General features: G+C 40.9%; 1 protein-coding gene across 1 annotated transcript in view; it reads right to left on the reverse strand.

Moving 5' to 3' along the window:
* LOC132899040 (myomesin-2-like) overlaps positions 1–7,623 on the reverse strand; it is a 63,581-nt gene extending 55,958 nt beyond the window's left edge. Inside the window, exons 1-5 of the mRNA XM_060940687.1 lie at positions 7,526–7,623; positions 7,010–7,102; positions 4,958–5,093; positions 4,551–4,705; positions 3,811–3,903 (exon numbers count right to left, since the gene is read on the reverse strand). Coding sequence (XP_060796670.1) covers positions 3,811–3,903; positions 4,551–4,705; positions 4,958–5,093; positions 7,010–7,102; positions 7,526–7,623 — 575 coding nt within the window. The remainder of the gene's footprint in view (positions 1–3,810; positions 3,904–4,550; positions 4,706–4,957; positions 5,094–7,009; positions 7,103–7,525) is intronic.
* Between the last annotated feature and the right edge of the window lie 4,067 nt (positions 7,624–11,690).

Consider the following 11,690-nt stretch of genomic DNA (forward strand, 5'->3'; position numbering starts at 1 on the left):
TTTTTACACCAAACCCACCGCGAGTTCCGGGTTTGAACCTCGCGGCTGACAGGGGCCTTTCTGTGTGGAGTTTGCATGTTCTCCCAGTGTCTGCATGGGTTTCCTCCGGGTGCTCCGGTTTCCCCCACAGTTCAAAGACATACAGATTCGGTACAATGGGGCCACTGTAACTGGCGCAAGCTGTAGTGGTTTCCCAGCCATAATGTCTGTACATACTAGTACATCTCAAAAAATTAGAATACCATGAAAAAGTTCCTTTTTTTTCATAATTTAATTCAAAAAGATAAACTTTCATATATTCTATATTCATTACATGTAAAGTGAAATATTTAAAGCCTTTTTTGTTTTACTTTTGATGATTATGGCTTATAGCTCATGAAAATCAGAAATCCAGTATCTCAAATTATTAGAATATTCCCTTAGATCAATCAAAAAAAGGATTTACAACACAGAAATGTCCAACTTCTGAAAAGTATATTCATTTATACACTCAATACTTGGTTGGGGCTCCTTTACCGTGAATTACTGTATCAGTGCGGTGTGGCATGGAGGTGATCAGTCTGTGGCACTGCTGAGGTGTTATTGAAGCCCAGGTTGCTTTGATAGTGGCCTTCAGCGTATCTGTATTTTTGGGTCGGGTGTTTCTCATCTTCCTCTTGACAATACCCCATAGATTCTCTATGGGGTTCAGGTCAGGCAAGTTGGCTGGCCAATCAAATACAGTAACATCATGGTCAGCGAACCATTTGGTAGTAGTTTTGGCACTGTGGGTAGGTGCTAAGTCCTGCTGGAAAAGGAAATCAGCATCTCCAAAAAGCTCATCAGCAGATGGAAGCATGAAGTGCTCTAAAATCTCCTGGTAGATGGCTGTGTTGACTTTGGACTTGATAAAATACAGTGGACCAACACCAGCAGATGACATGGCACCCCAAATCATCACAGACTGTGGAAACTTCACACTGGGCTTCAAACACCTTGGATCCTGTGCCTCTCCACTCTTCTTCCAGACTCTAGAACCGTGATTTCCAAATTAAATGCAAAATGTACTTTCATCTGAAAAGAGGACTTTGGACCACTGAGCAACAGTCCATTTCTTTCTCTCCTTAGCCCAGATAAGACACTTCTGACATTGTCTCTGGCTCAGGAGTAGCTTGATATTAGGAATGCGAAAGTTGTATCCCCTTTCTTGAAGATGTCTGTTCGTGATGAATTCTTGATACACTGACACCAGCCTCAGTCCACTCCTTGTGAAGCTCTCCCAAGTTCTTGAATCAACTTTTCTTGACAATCCTCTCAAGACTGCGGCCATCCCTGTTGCTTGTGCACCTTTTCCAGCCACCCTTTTCAGCAATGACCTTTTGTGGCTTACCCTCCTTGTGGAGGGCATCAGTGATCATCTTCTGGACAACAGTCAAGTCAGCAGTCTTCCCCATGATTGTGGTTGTGTGTACTGAACTAGACCGAGAGATACACTGTGTTCATACTGTTTTACTCAAACTCGAAATGAAATATTCTAATATTTTGAGATGTTTTTTATGTTTTTGTACTGTATGCCATACTGATTAAAATTAAAATAGAAAAATGCTTGAAACATTTTAGTTTATGTGTAATGAGTCTATAATATATAACATTTCACTTTCTTAAATAACTGATGGAAAATATTTAACTTTTTCACAATATTCTAATTTTTTGAGATGCACTCTATGGCAAAGTTAATAAATCAAAAAATAAATCAAATCAAATCAAGTGTTTATTACCAAAAATCTCTGTTTTTTGTTCCATCTGACCAGAGAACACGGTTCCAGTCAAAGTTGTAGTAGCGTTTCACAAACTTACATTTGTGGTTAATGGACTTTTTTCTGGCAAATAATGTGTTGGCATGGAGGTGGAGTCTGATGGTGGTTTTGGAGACTTGGAAACCCCAAGATTTTACTTTTTCTTGTAATTCACCAACAGTGATCCTTGGGGATATTTTTGCCTCTCTTACCCTCATCCTCACTGTACATGGGGGTAAAATAAACTTGGGTCCTCTTCTAGGCGAGTTTGTAACAGTTCCAGTTGGTGTCCAGTGTTTTATTATTGCTCTAACAGTACAAAAGGACATTTTCTGGTGAGTAGCTATTTTTTGTAACCATTCTCTGACTTACGAAGGTCAACACACTTCTCCCTCATTTGGTTTGTGTTCTCTTATCTTTCCCATGGTGATGGATGACGAAGGGAATTTGGCCTCTGCGTCATCTCATATTTGTTCCCCAGTTAATCAGGAAGTCATGGATTACAGCTTGAAAGTTGCTACACACTCCAGTCAACGCAAAAATGGACAATTTAAATGGGAAACATGCTTCAGTTACATTGTGTTCACTATCATTTCCAGGACTGCCAATAATAGTGGCACGTGTTTTTCATGAAAATTATTATTTCTTCATTTTTCTCTTTTTTTTTTCAGTGTGAGATGAAGCTACTTCATCGAAACATGTTTTTTCCCCCTAACCCGGAGTGCTAATAATCGTGGAGGGCACTGCCGATATTTGAAATAGGTTTAATCATTGTATAGTAGAAAATACTAGATAAATTTGCCTTTGTCTAAGGCCCCGGTCACACCGCCCGAACTTTGCTGGAGCGTTCCTGGAGCGGTGAAAAAAATTCATCACCGCTCGTAACCGTTCACCACAGTTTAACAAAAGTTGGCCCCCATTAAAGCAACGCCGTATACGCTCGGCCACTGCTGATGTTTCTCGAGGGGCCCTCCTACCGCTCCGAAAGTTTTGAGCTGCACAAAATATTGCGAGCGGTGAGGAGGGGGCAATTTTCCACCCCGGCAAAGTTCACCCCCGCTCCACCAACGCCCAGTCAAAGTTTGGCACCGCTAGATGCAAGTTCGTGGACGCTTGGGTCTGCTAGGCCAACGCAGAAATCTTGAACGCTGGACCACCGCTGCTTCGCCAGCGTTGCCCGGGCGGCGATTAAACGTTGCACAAACTTCGGTGGAGCGGTTGTAAGCGTTTTACAAGCGGACACGGGGTTGCTGGAACAGTGTCGGGCGTTGAAGCAGCTATCCATGGCGGCGATGAACTTTGGTTTGGCGTTGGTATAGAGGTGTCGGAGCGGGACCAGAATTTGGCTATAAATACGGGGAGAAATGGACCAGGAGCTCATTTGGAATCGAGCTGCCGTTGAGTTCAGACCTCATCTATATCGAATTTGCTCAAAGTTACAGTAAAACTGTATCACCATGGATGCTGAGAGACTTGCTATGATTGGTGCACTAGTCCAGCAGCAGAATCAGAACCTCCTCAGATTGCAACAAGCTGTTGACAGAAGGAGAAGAGAGAGAAGAAGGAGAGACAGAGTTGTGTGGGTCAGACAGTGGATACTGAGAAGGCCTGAACATGGACTGTATGACAAGCTGATGGTGGAGCTTCTATCAAAAATCTATCAGAACTTGTATCAAAACGATCTGTTCAGCTCCGTAGTCACAAGCGGTATGCCGCTAAACCAACTTTATACCCCCGCCGAGCCAAAGCCCGCATGCGCAGAACGCTGCTATACCAACGCTCACTACCGCTTGCTACCGCTAAACCAACGCTAAAGCAACGCCGGCTTCAGCGGTGCACCGCTAAGCCAACGCCCGTGTTTTCAATTTTTTTCCCATTTTGTGCGCGGTGACGAGCGTTGTCGAAATTCGGCCCCCCCTCCCTACCGTTCAAGGAACGCTCCAGCAAAGTTCGGGCGGTGTGACCGGGGCCTAAGATATTTTCACTTAACAAAGATGTAAGAGAAGATGAAATGCTTTTTGGGATAATTTCATACCTGCTAATAATCAGACTATGAACTCCATATTTGTTTTCGATTTTGTATTTTCCAGGGGCATTCAGAGGGTCAACAGGAACACCATTCTTATACCTGCAAACGTACAAAACAAATGGTTCATTGAAGGTTAACTGTCTAAGGTGATCTAATGGAAACAGTTTCTGAAAATCACTAGTACATTGAACTTCGAAGAAAAACATCTAGAAAGATGCTAGATTGCTTTTTTTTAAACTAAGAATATAAAATTCTATTGATATTAAAAAAAAAACCCAAAACATATTTCCTGTTCAAGAAACTGTACGGGGTCAGTTCCCCCTTCCCAGAAGCCTCTGTGCTAAGTAGCAACTTGCCATTTTCTATGCCATCGCTATTCCACAAACACATCCTAGGCCATAGATCATAAATAGCAACATGAAATTGAAGATATTTTGTCAAAGTTGCTATATTTTACATTCTTTCAACCGATCCATTCTGTTTTCGTATGATTACTCCCTCATAACGGACCAGAACCAGCCTTGGGTGTCTCATGGGAAAGAAAATATCAGGCATGTTGTGATCCAAACTTGCACGTATGACACGTAGATGAAGAAAAAGTACGAGATAGGTTTTGAAGGGATAACTAACTGTGAATTTGCAGCGATTTTACTGCAGCGTGCATGCAGTGGCCCGTATGTAAACAAAAACAACATGTTAGATTCTGGGAAGGGTGAGCTGGTCCCTTTTAATTATAACGTACAAACCATTGGACGATGGGGGTGGGGGTGCCAGCGACAGTGCAGAAGAGCTTGACTGGAGTCTTCTCCCAGACGGTATGAGATCTCAGACCCAACAGAAATTCTGGGGCTTTAGGAATCTCAGTAGGAAGCTCTCTCCTGATGTACTTCATTGCCCTCACCTGTGAAAGAGGGATGAGCAGCTGATAAAAATGACTGCCATTGGTATAACCAAAGCCTGGATGGACATTCAGCAATAAAATGTTGTTCTTAAGAGTCAGAGAATCGATACTCTGGTAAAGTGAAGACACTTAATTTTACAACCAGTACATCCTGTACATTTCCGGATCACTGCAATATGTGCATTTTTCTAGCAATGCAACATAACATAACATAACGTAATGTATCTTAAATTGTGAAGGAAAGGTATTCACCTCATTTGTAATCTCAATATTGACCACTTGCTCATGAGTGGACACCCTCATGCTGTGCAGCTCTTCCTGTAGGGCAGTCAGATTCCTCTCAAGACGAGAGGACACACGCTGATATTCCTCCATTCCTTCAGGTTCCCTATGACACAATTACACACACACACACACTTAGACATACAGTACTGTGCAAAAGTCTTCGGCACCCTATATTTTTCATACAAACTTTTGCTGTGTCCGAAATCACTCACTACTCACTACATAGTGGACTGTATAGTGAGTTCGCCATTTTGTAGTGCTGTCCGAATGTACCGGTATAGTGAGAGTTATTACATCCTGTATAGTGGATGCATAGTATCCCACAGTGCATCGTGAAAAGTAGTGTCCAACCAATGGTCACTAACCAAGCAATATATACCATCATGCATTGCGGTTGCACGAGCCAAATTTATAAGTTGTGGCGTGAAAATGGCAATAATATTGGGGGTGAATGAACAAAGGAAGAAACACATTATAAACGGACATTCGAGTACAATTAAAAATAGTACGAGAATAGAAAATAAGCTAAAATCGAATAAGACATAAAATACAAGAATAAAAGTTAGAGTGCAGGGCGAGGAATTAATCAGCCTCTATGGGTGGCACGGTGGTGTAGTGGTTAGCACGGTCGCCTCACAGCAAGAAGGTTCTGGGTTCGAACCCAACGGCTGGCGAGGGCCTTTCTGTGCGGAGTTGCATGTTCTCCTCGTGTCTGTGTGGGTTTCCTCCGGGTGCTCCGGTTTCCCCCACAATCCAAAGACATGCGGTTAGGTTAATATGGGACGGCCTTGGGCTGAGGTGCCCTTGAGCGAGGCACCTAAATCCCAACTGCTCCCCGGGCGCTGTTAGCATGGCTGCCCACTGCTCTGGGTATGTATGTATGTATGTGTGTGTGTGCGCTCATTGCTCACGTGTGTGTACGTGTGTGTTCACTGTTTCAGATGGGTTAAATGCAGAGAGGAAATTTCACAAGTGTGTGATGAATAAAGTTGTGCTTTCTTTTCTTTCTCTATATAGAATTCCCTAGATAGTGAGTAAGAGATAGTGAATGAGTGAGTGATTTCAGACACAGCATTTGTTGTAGATTTCTATTTTATGACTTCTACATTATTGAGTCAGTACAAAAACATTTTAGAGTCCAGACGTTCGTTTCGTTCTCCAGCACAAGATTAAATGTTACAGGAAAAAAAAAAATGTATCTGAGCAGCATGTTACATAGGAGAGCGCTTTTTAGATTAAAAAAGAAAGCATAATGAAAGCTATGGGGTTTTGGTGCAAAACTAAGAAGGAAGTGTGACAGTCAAAGTGTCCAGAAGAACCGTGGCTGGTTCTGGAAGACGCTCAGTAAAACGTCCAGCTCATTTCCTTATCAAACTGCACTCATTGGACCGGAGACTAAAGCAAAGGGTCGTCTCACTCCAAATACTGACTTTGTTTCATTGATTATGGCTTCCTGATTACCGTTTATAGTATTTTTTTTAATGTTGAAACAGTTCATTTCATTATTTTTTAATCCATTTTTGGTCTACAGCATATGCACAGCTGGTACGAAATGTAGGTATTGGATTCACACCTGGTACGTTTTAGTCATTTTATGCATATACACAAATGCAGAGGAACTTATTGCTTCTACAAGAATTTGATCCATCATGAAACAGTCCAGGAGCACAAAGTGTAAATGCGTAACAGGGCGAGGACAATAAGTCACATACAATGGGACAATACAGGACAATACACCCATTGGACAATGTCCTACATAATACAAATCATCAATACGGTATAACAAAAGCATTGTGTGACTGTACTAGGTGGGAAGTAGTTCAAGAGCTGAACATAACTCATATACTCCGTATTTATACTGAACAAATACTACAGTATTGAAAATTTACAAGCACAGCGAGAGAAAATTCATTCATTATTCATAAGTTACACTGCAGAATTAACCTACAGTTAATGTGGATAGTGGCTCAGGTTAGCCTCTTAAAATAGCCTCCTGAACGGTAATGCCAACAGTCTCACCTCTCTCTGAAGGCTGGCACCGTATAGGCTGCTTCTGCCATCACCTCAGTGGCCTTGACCTGCTCCTTCTTCGTTGACTTAGTGCTTGATTTCCTGCCCAAATGCCAAAAGTCAGTAGACAATCATGCACTTTATCATGCATAATGTACAATAATAAAAGCTGTAAGCAAGTCTTTAAAGCAGCTTTTCGCCATTACCATCGCCATTATGCCGTTATGTGTTTACGAAGCCAAGTTTGTTTTGTTTTCCTAATAGACAATAATAAATTCCTGAACAGATGTTAGGATTACAAACATTGCAAACAAGACAAGCGACAAGGCTTCTATCTTGGAATATAAAGTCTATCATGTGGACACAAATATAGCCAGTTAACCAATATACCCAAGTTACTTTTTAGGCGGAGGACATACAAAGATCTACAAATTGTAATCTGGTTCCCTAAATTACCTGATAATACTTTTGAATGCCCAATATACTCTATGTGGCTAAATGTGTGAAGACACCAGACCCTCACACCCATACGTGCCCATTCCAAACACGGACTTGGTCCTCGCTTTGCTGCCACTCTTCTGGGAAGGCTTTCCACTAGATTTTGGAAGGTGATTTGCCTTCATTCAGCCGCAAGAGCATTAATGAGATCAGGCACTGATGTCAAGTGAGGAGGTCTGGGGTGCCATCAGAGTTCCAGTTCATTCCAAAGGCGTTCAGTTGGGTTGAGGTCAGGGTTCTGTGCAGGAAATGAGTTCTTCCACTTCAACATTGGCAAACCATGTCTCCATGGAGCTCACTTTGTGCACAAGGGTATTGAGATGATGATGATGATGATGATGATGATGCTGTCTTAGGCTATGGTCACACTACAGCTCGCGATGGGTTATCGATGAAAATGAGGTGTTTGGTGGCAATGGTTCCCCAAGCTTCGGGAAGTATTCCCAAACCCATCTGCGAGTATTCGCTGCTTAGTTTGCTGAAGAAAATCTCACCACCAAATTTCGATACATGCGTTGAAAATTTTTCCAATGTTTTTGCCCACTCACGAGGCGGAGACACACCAAAAAACAATTTGTGAAGCTTAGAGAACATTCGATTGGACGATTGCACGATTGGTGGATGCTACCAATTTTTCATTGCCAAGTATTCGCAAACCCATCGCGAGCTGTACTCTGACCAGGGTCTTAATGTTACAGACATTCTAGACAAATGTGTGCTTCCATCTTTGGGGCAATTGTCTGGGAAAGAACCACATAAGGTCAGGTGTCCTCAAACTTTTGGCCATATAGCGTATCAGTGAGTCATGATTAAAAATGATATATTATTTACAATTTATATCTTGGTTTATATGAAGACATCATTAATTTGTCCTATTCTGTTAGAAGCTGTTTAATATTCTGTTCTTATGTTATTCTCTTCCTGGGAAGTGATGCACCTGCATTTTGAAGGCCATCCAATTAACTTAAAGACAATTGTTTATTCTTTTCACCAATTTGACGGAGTTTAGAGACTTTTCAAGAGTATTATATTGTATCTTCCACGGCATCTTTCTTTCAACAAGAACCAGCAACTCTCGGGTCGCTTGCCAAATCACTAGGCTTCTTAAAAGAGTGCACATTGAAGCAGCGTTAGTTAAAGCCACCGCTGTAAGCCGATTAAGCCATCTAGGTGCAAACTTTGTGTGCCCAATCGCACACTCAGCAGCGTTCAGTCCAATCCAGATGACGTCCCATACCTCGATGAGATCTGCTGGACAACATGCTTTGAGCTGGAATACTGATGTCCAACCTGAGTCTGTGTTTTCTGATAAAATGGCATGGCCCTCGTAGGCACTTCAGGAAAACTTCAAACAAAGACCCAATAATCATACCATTGGCGACTGAATATTAGTTCAAAACATACTGTTAAAGGGCAAAGTGTCCAGTTAAGATATACCGGGCATGATAAATGTACACAAGCTGCTACAAATTGTTACTGCTATTACTTTTTACTCAGAGTTTCTTATCCAAAAATATTACTAAATTAGTACTAACTCTAAATTTTTAGCAATGTAAAGGTGTCATGGGATGGCGAATATGACAAAAAAAATTCTATCACGATATTTGAAGACCTTTTTACAAGGCAAAATATGCATCATGATATTTTGCGAACACCATCCTAGCAAAACTGCAGGGCCATGTTTAAAAGGACAAACTAACAAAACTCTTATTAGTATAATTTTATTTCATGTCTCCAAAATACTAACACAAAGCAAAAGGGAAAATGAAAGGTACATAATACATTTTTACATTCAGTCAACTACAAGTTACTAGTTAGTACTAAAAAAGTAATAGTGATGTGATCAACACTCTCAGAAAACATAATGCGATGGATGGAACTTATCATGATATAGACATTATACTGTCCTATTGCCCGATATCACAGTTTTCAGTACACCACAGTATTAAACGATGTCGTTAATTAATGTCTTTTCTTCAGTCAGAGCAGCCTTCTGGAGTTTCATCCAAACTGAAAGTAGAAATGCTGAAAATGTTTTTATGGGAATGACCACACTGGGAAGTAACGTGTAATGTAGCCTCACTGTCCATAACACTAACAGTCCAATATTTAACAATTATTCGCCGAATGTGAAATGAATATCGGTAATTATTCTATCCACATTCACTGGCTATGAGCAATCGTGCGCTCTGATTGGCTACTCTACTACTAGGATATCAGCTCATATACCGTGAGTAGAGAAAAACAAAATGGCGGCGAGTGTTGCTGAACCGAGGACGAAATAAAAACTCTACTCGAAAACAAAACCCCAAAAAATACAAAAAAGCAACAAAATATGGAATAAAAGTATTTGATGGTAAGAACTTTTTTTTTATTTTTCAAGAATTATTATTATTATTATGATAGCATTGTTCACAAATTGCTTCTGTCATTTCGCCGGTTTCGCGGAAATTATTTTGTCGGATGTCTAGTATAAAGATTTTATTTATGGAATTTGCAAAAAATAAAAATAAAAATGCTCTGTTTCTCAAAATTCAGTGAATGTGGATAGAATAAAACAGTTATTCCACTCAACCTCGTCGTACATGGTTTATAGCCAACTCGGTGCTACGCGCCTTGTCAACTATCAGCTCATGTACGACTCGATTCCGTGGAATAACTGTTAAATAATAACCGAGATGAAGTCGAGGTTATTATTCACCGATATTCACTGAGCCTGAGGCAGATAATTGTTTTAGTATAAATACACAAGCGATTATTTTAAAAAGTCATCTTAAAAAATAATTTATTTTAAACTTCAAAAACGGAATGTAAATGTAATAACGGCGCGGCGCAGACTTGCGTCACTTATCTACGCCGAGTCATATAAAATACTGTTTTGAAATCGATAAAATAAATCCCAAGTCCACCTTACCTTTGAATAGTACTTCGTAGCATCTTTAGTGCTTTTAGGAACAGCATTTTCTTTCATCGTTTGTAATTCTTCCTCACTTACGGTGACAAAGTGATTGGCCGCCATTTTGCAGAGTCGCTCGAGGCAATTACCGAGAAATAGTCTGAATTTCTTGACCCATCAGCACGTAATTTTCTATAATTACCTCCGTATTTATACTAAAATCATTTATACCAACCACAACACCACTGATTTATTCATTCTGATTGGTCAGAAGTTGATTATCTATCTATCTATCTATCTATCTAGCTAGCTAGCTAGCTAGCTGGTAATAATGTCAGCTACCGGTACAAGATGGAACAGCTAATTCACAGAGACTTGTATGGCAGATGCTCAACATAAACTCACTAAAAAACATCTGTAATTGTTTATATGGTGAAGCTTTGTGTAAAGTTTTCTAACACGGGAAAGTCGTCACGATGGACAAGCAGTAACACACAGTACCACTCGGTAACGTGCATTGTTTTTGTCTTACTAGTTTCAAGAGAGCCAAAATAAAGTGTGGATTTTAGAGCTGCTATAACATAAGTAATAACAGGAACTAACTTGTTTCCTGGATCTTCCACAACTTTAAAGGAACAGTCCACCGTACTTCCATAATGAAATATGCTCTTATCTGAATTGAGACGAGCTGCTCCGTACCTCTCCGAGCTTTGCGCGACCTCCCAGTCAGTCAGACACGCTGTCACTCCTGTTAGCAACGTAGCTAGGCTCAGCATGGCCAATGGTATTTTTTGGGGCTGTAGTTAGATGCGACCAAACTCTTCCACGTTTTTCCTGTTTACATAGGTTTATATGACCAGTGATATGAAACAAGTTCAGTTACACAAATTGAAACGTGGCGATTTTCTATGCTATGGAAAGTCCGCACTATAATGACAGGCGTACTAACACCTTCTGCGCGCTTCGACAGTGCACTGATACCTTCACTCATGTTTTCCCCCTCTCCCCCCTCTCCTACTTGTCTTGGTGGTCACGTTGATTGTATTGATGGAAGTTAGGGGGGGTGGGGGAGAGAAAAAAAACAGGAGTGAAGGTATCAATGCGCTGTCGAAGCGCGCAGAAGGTGTTAGTACGCCTGTCATTATAGTGCGGACTTTCCATAGCATAGAAAATCACCACGTTTCAATTTGTGTAACTGAACTTGTTTCATATCACTGGTCATATAAACCTATGTAAACAGGAAAAACGTGGAAGAGTTTGGTCGCATCTAACTACAGCCCCAAAAAATACCATTGG

The sequence above is a fragment of the Neoarius graeffei genome, chromosome 15, assembly GCF_027579695.1.
Source record: "Neoarius graeffei isolate fNeoGra1 chromosome 15, fNeoGra1.pri, whole genome shotgun sequence".
Taxonomy (NCBI): Eukaryota; Metazoa; Chordata; class Actinopteri; order Siluriformes; family Ariidae; genus Neoarius; species Neoarius graeffei.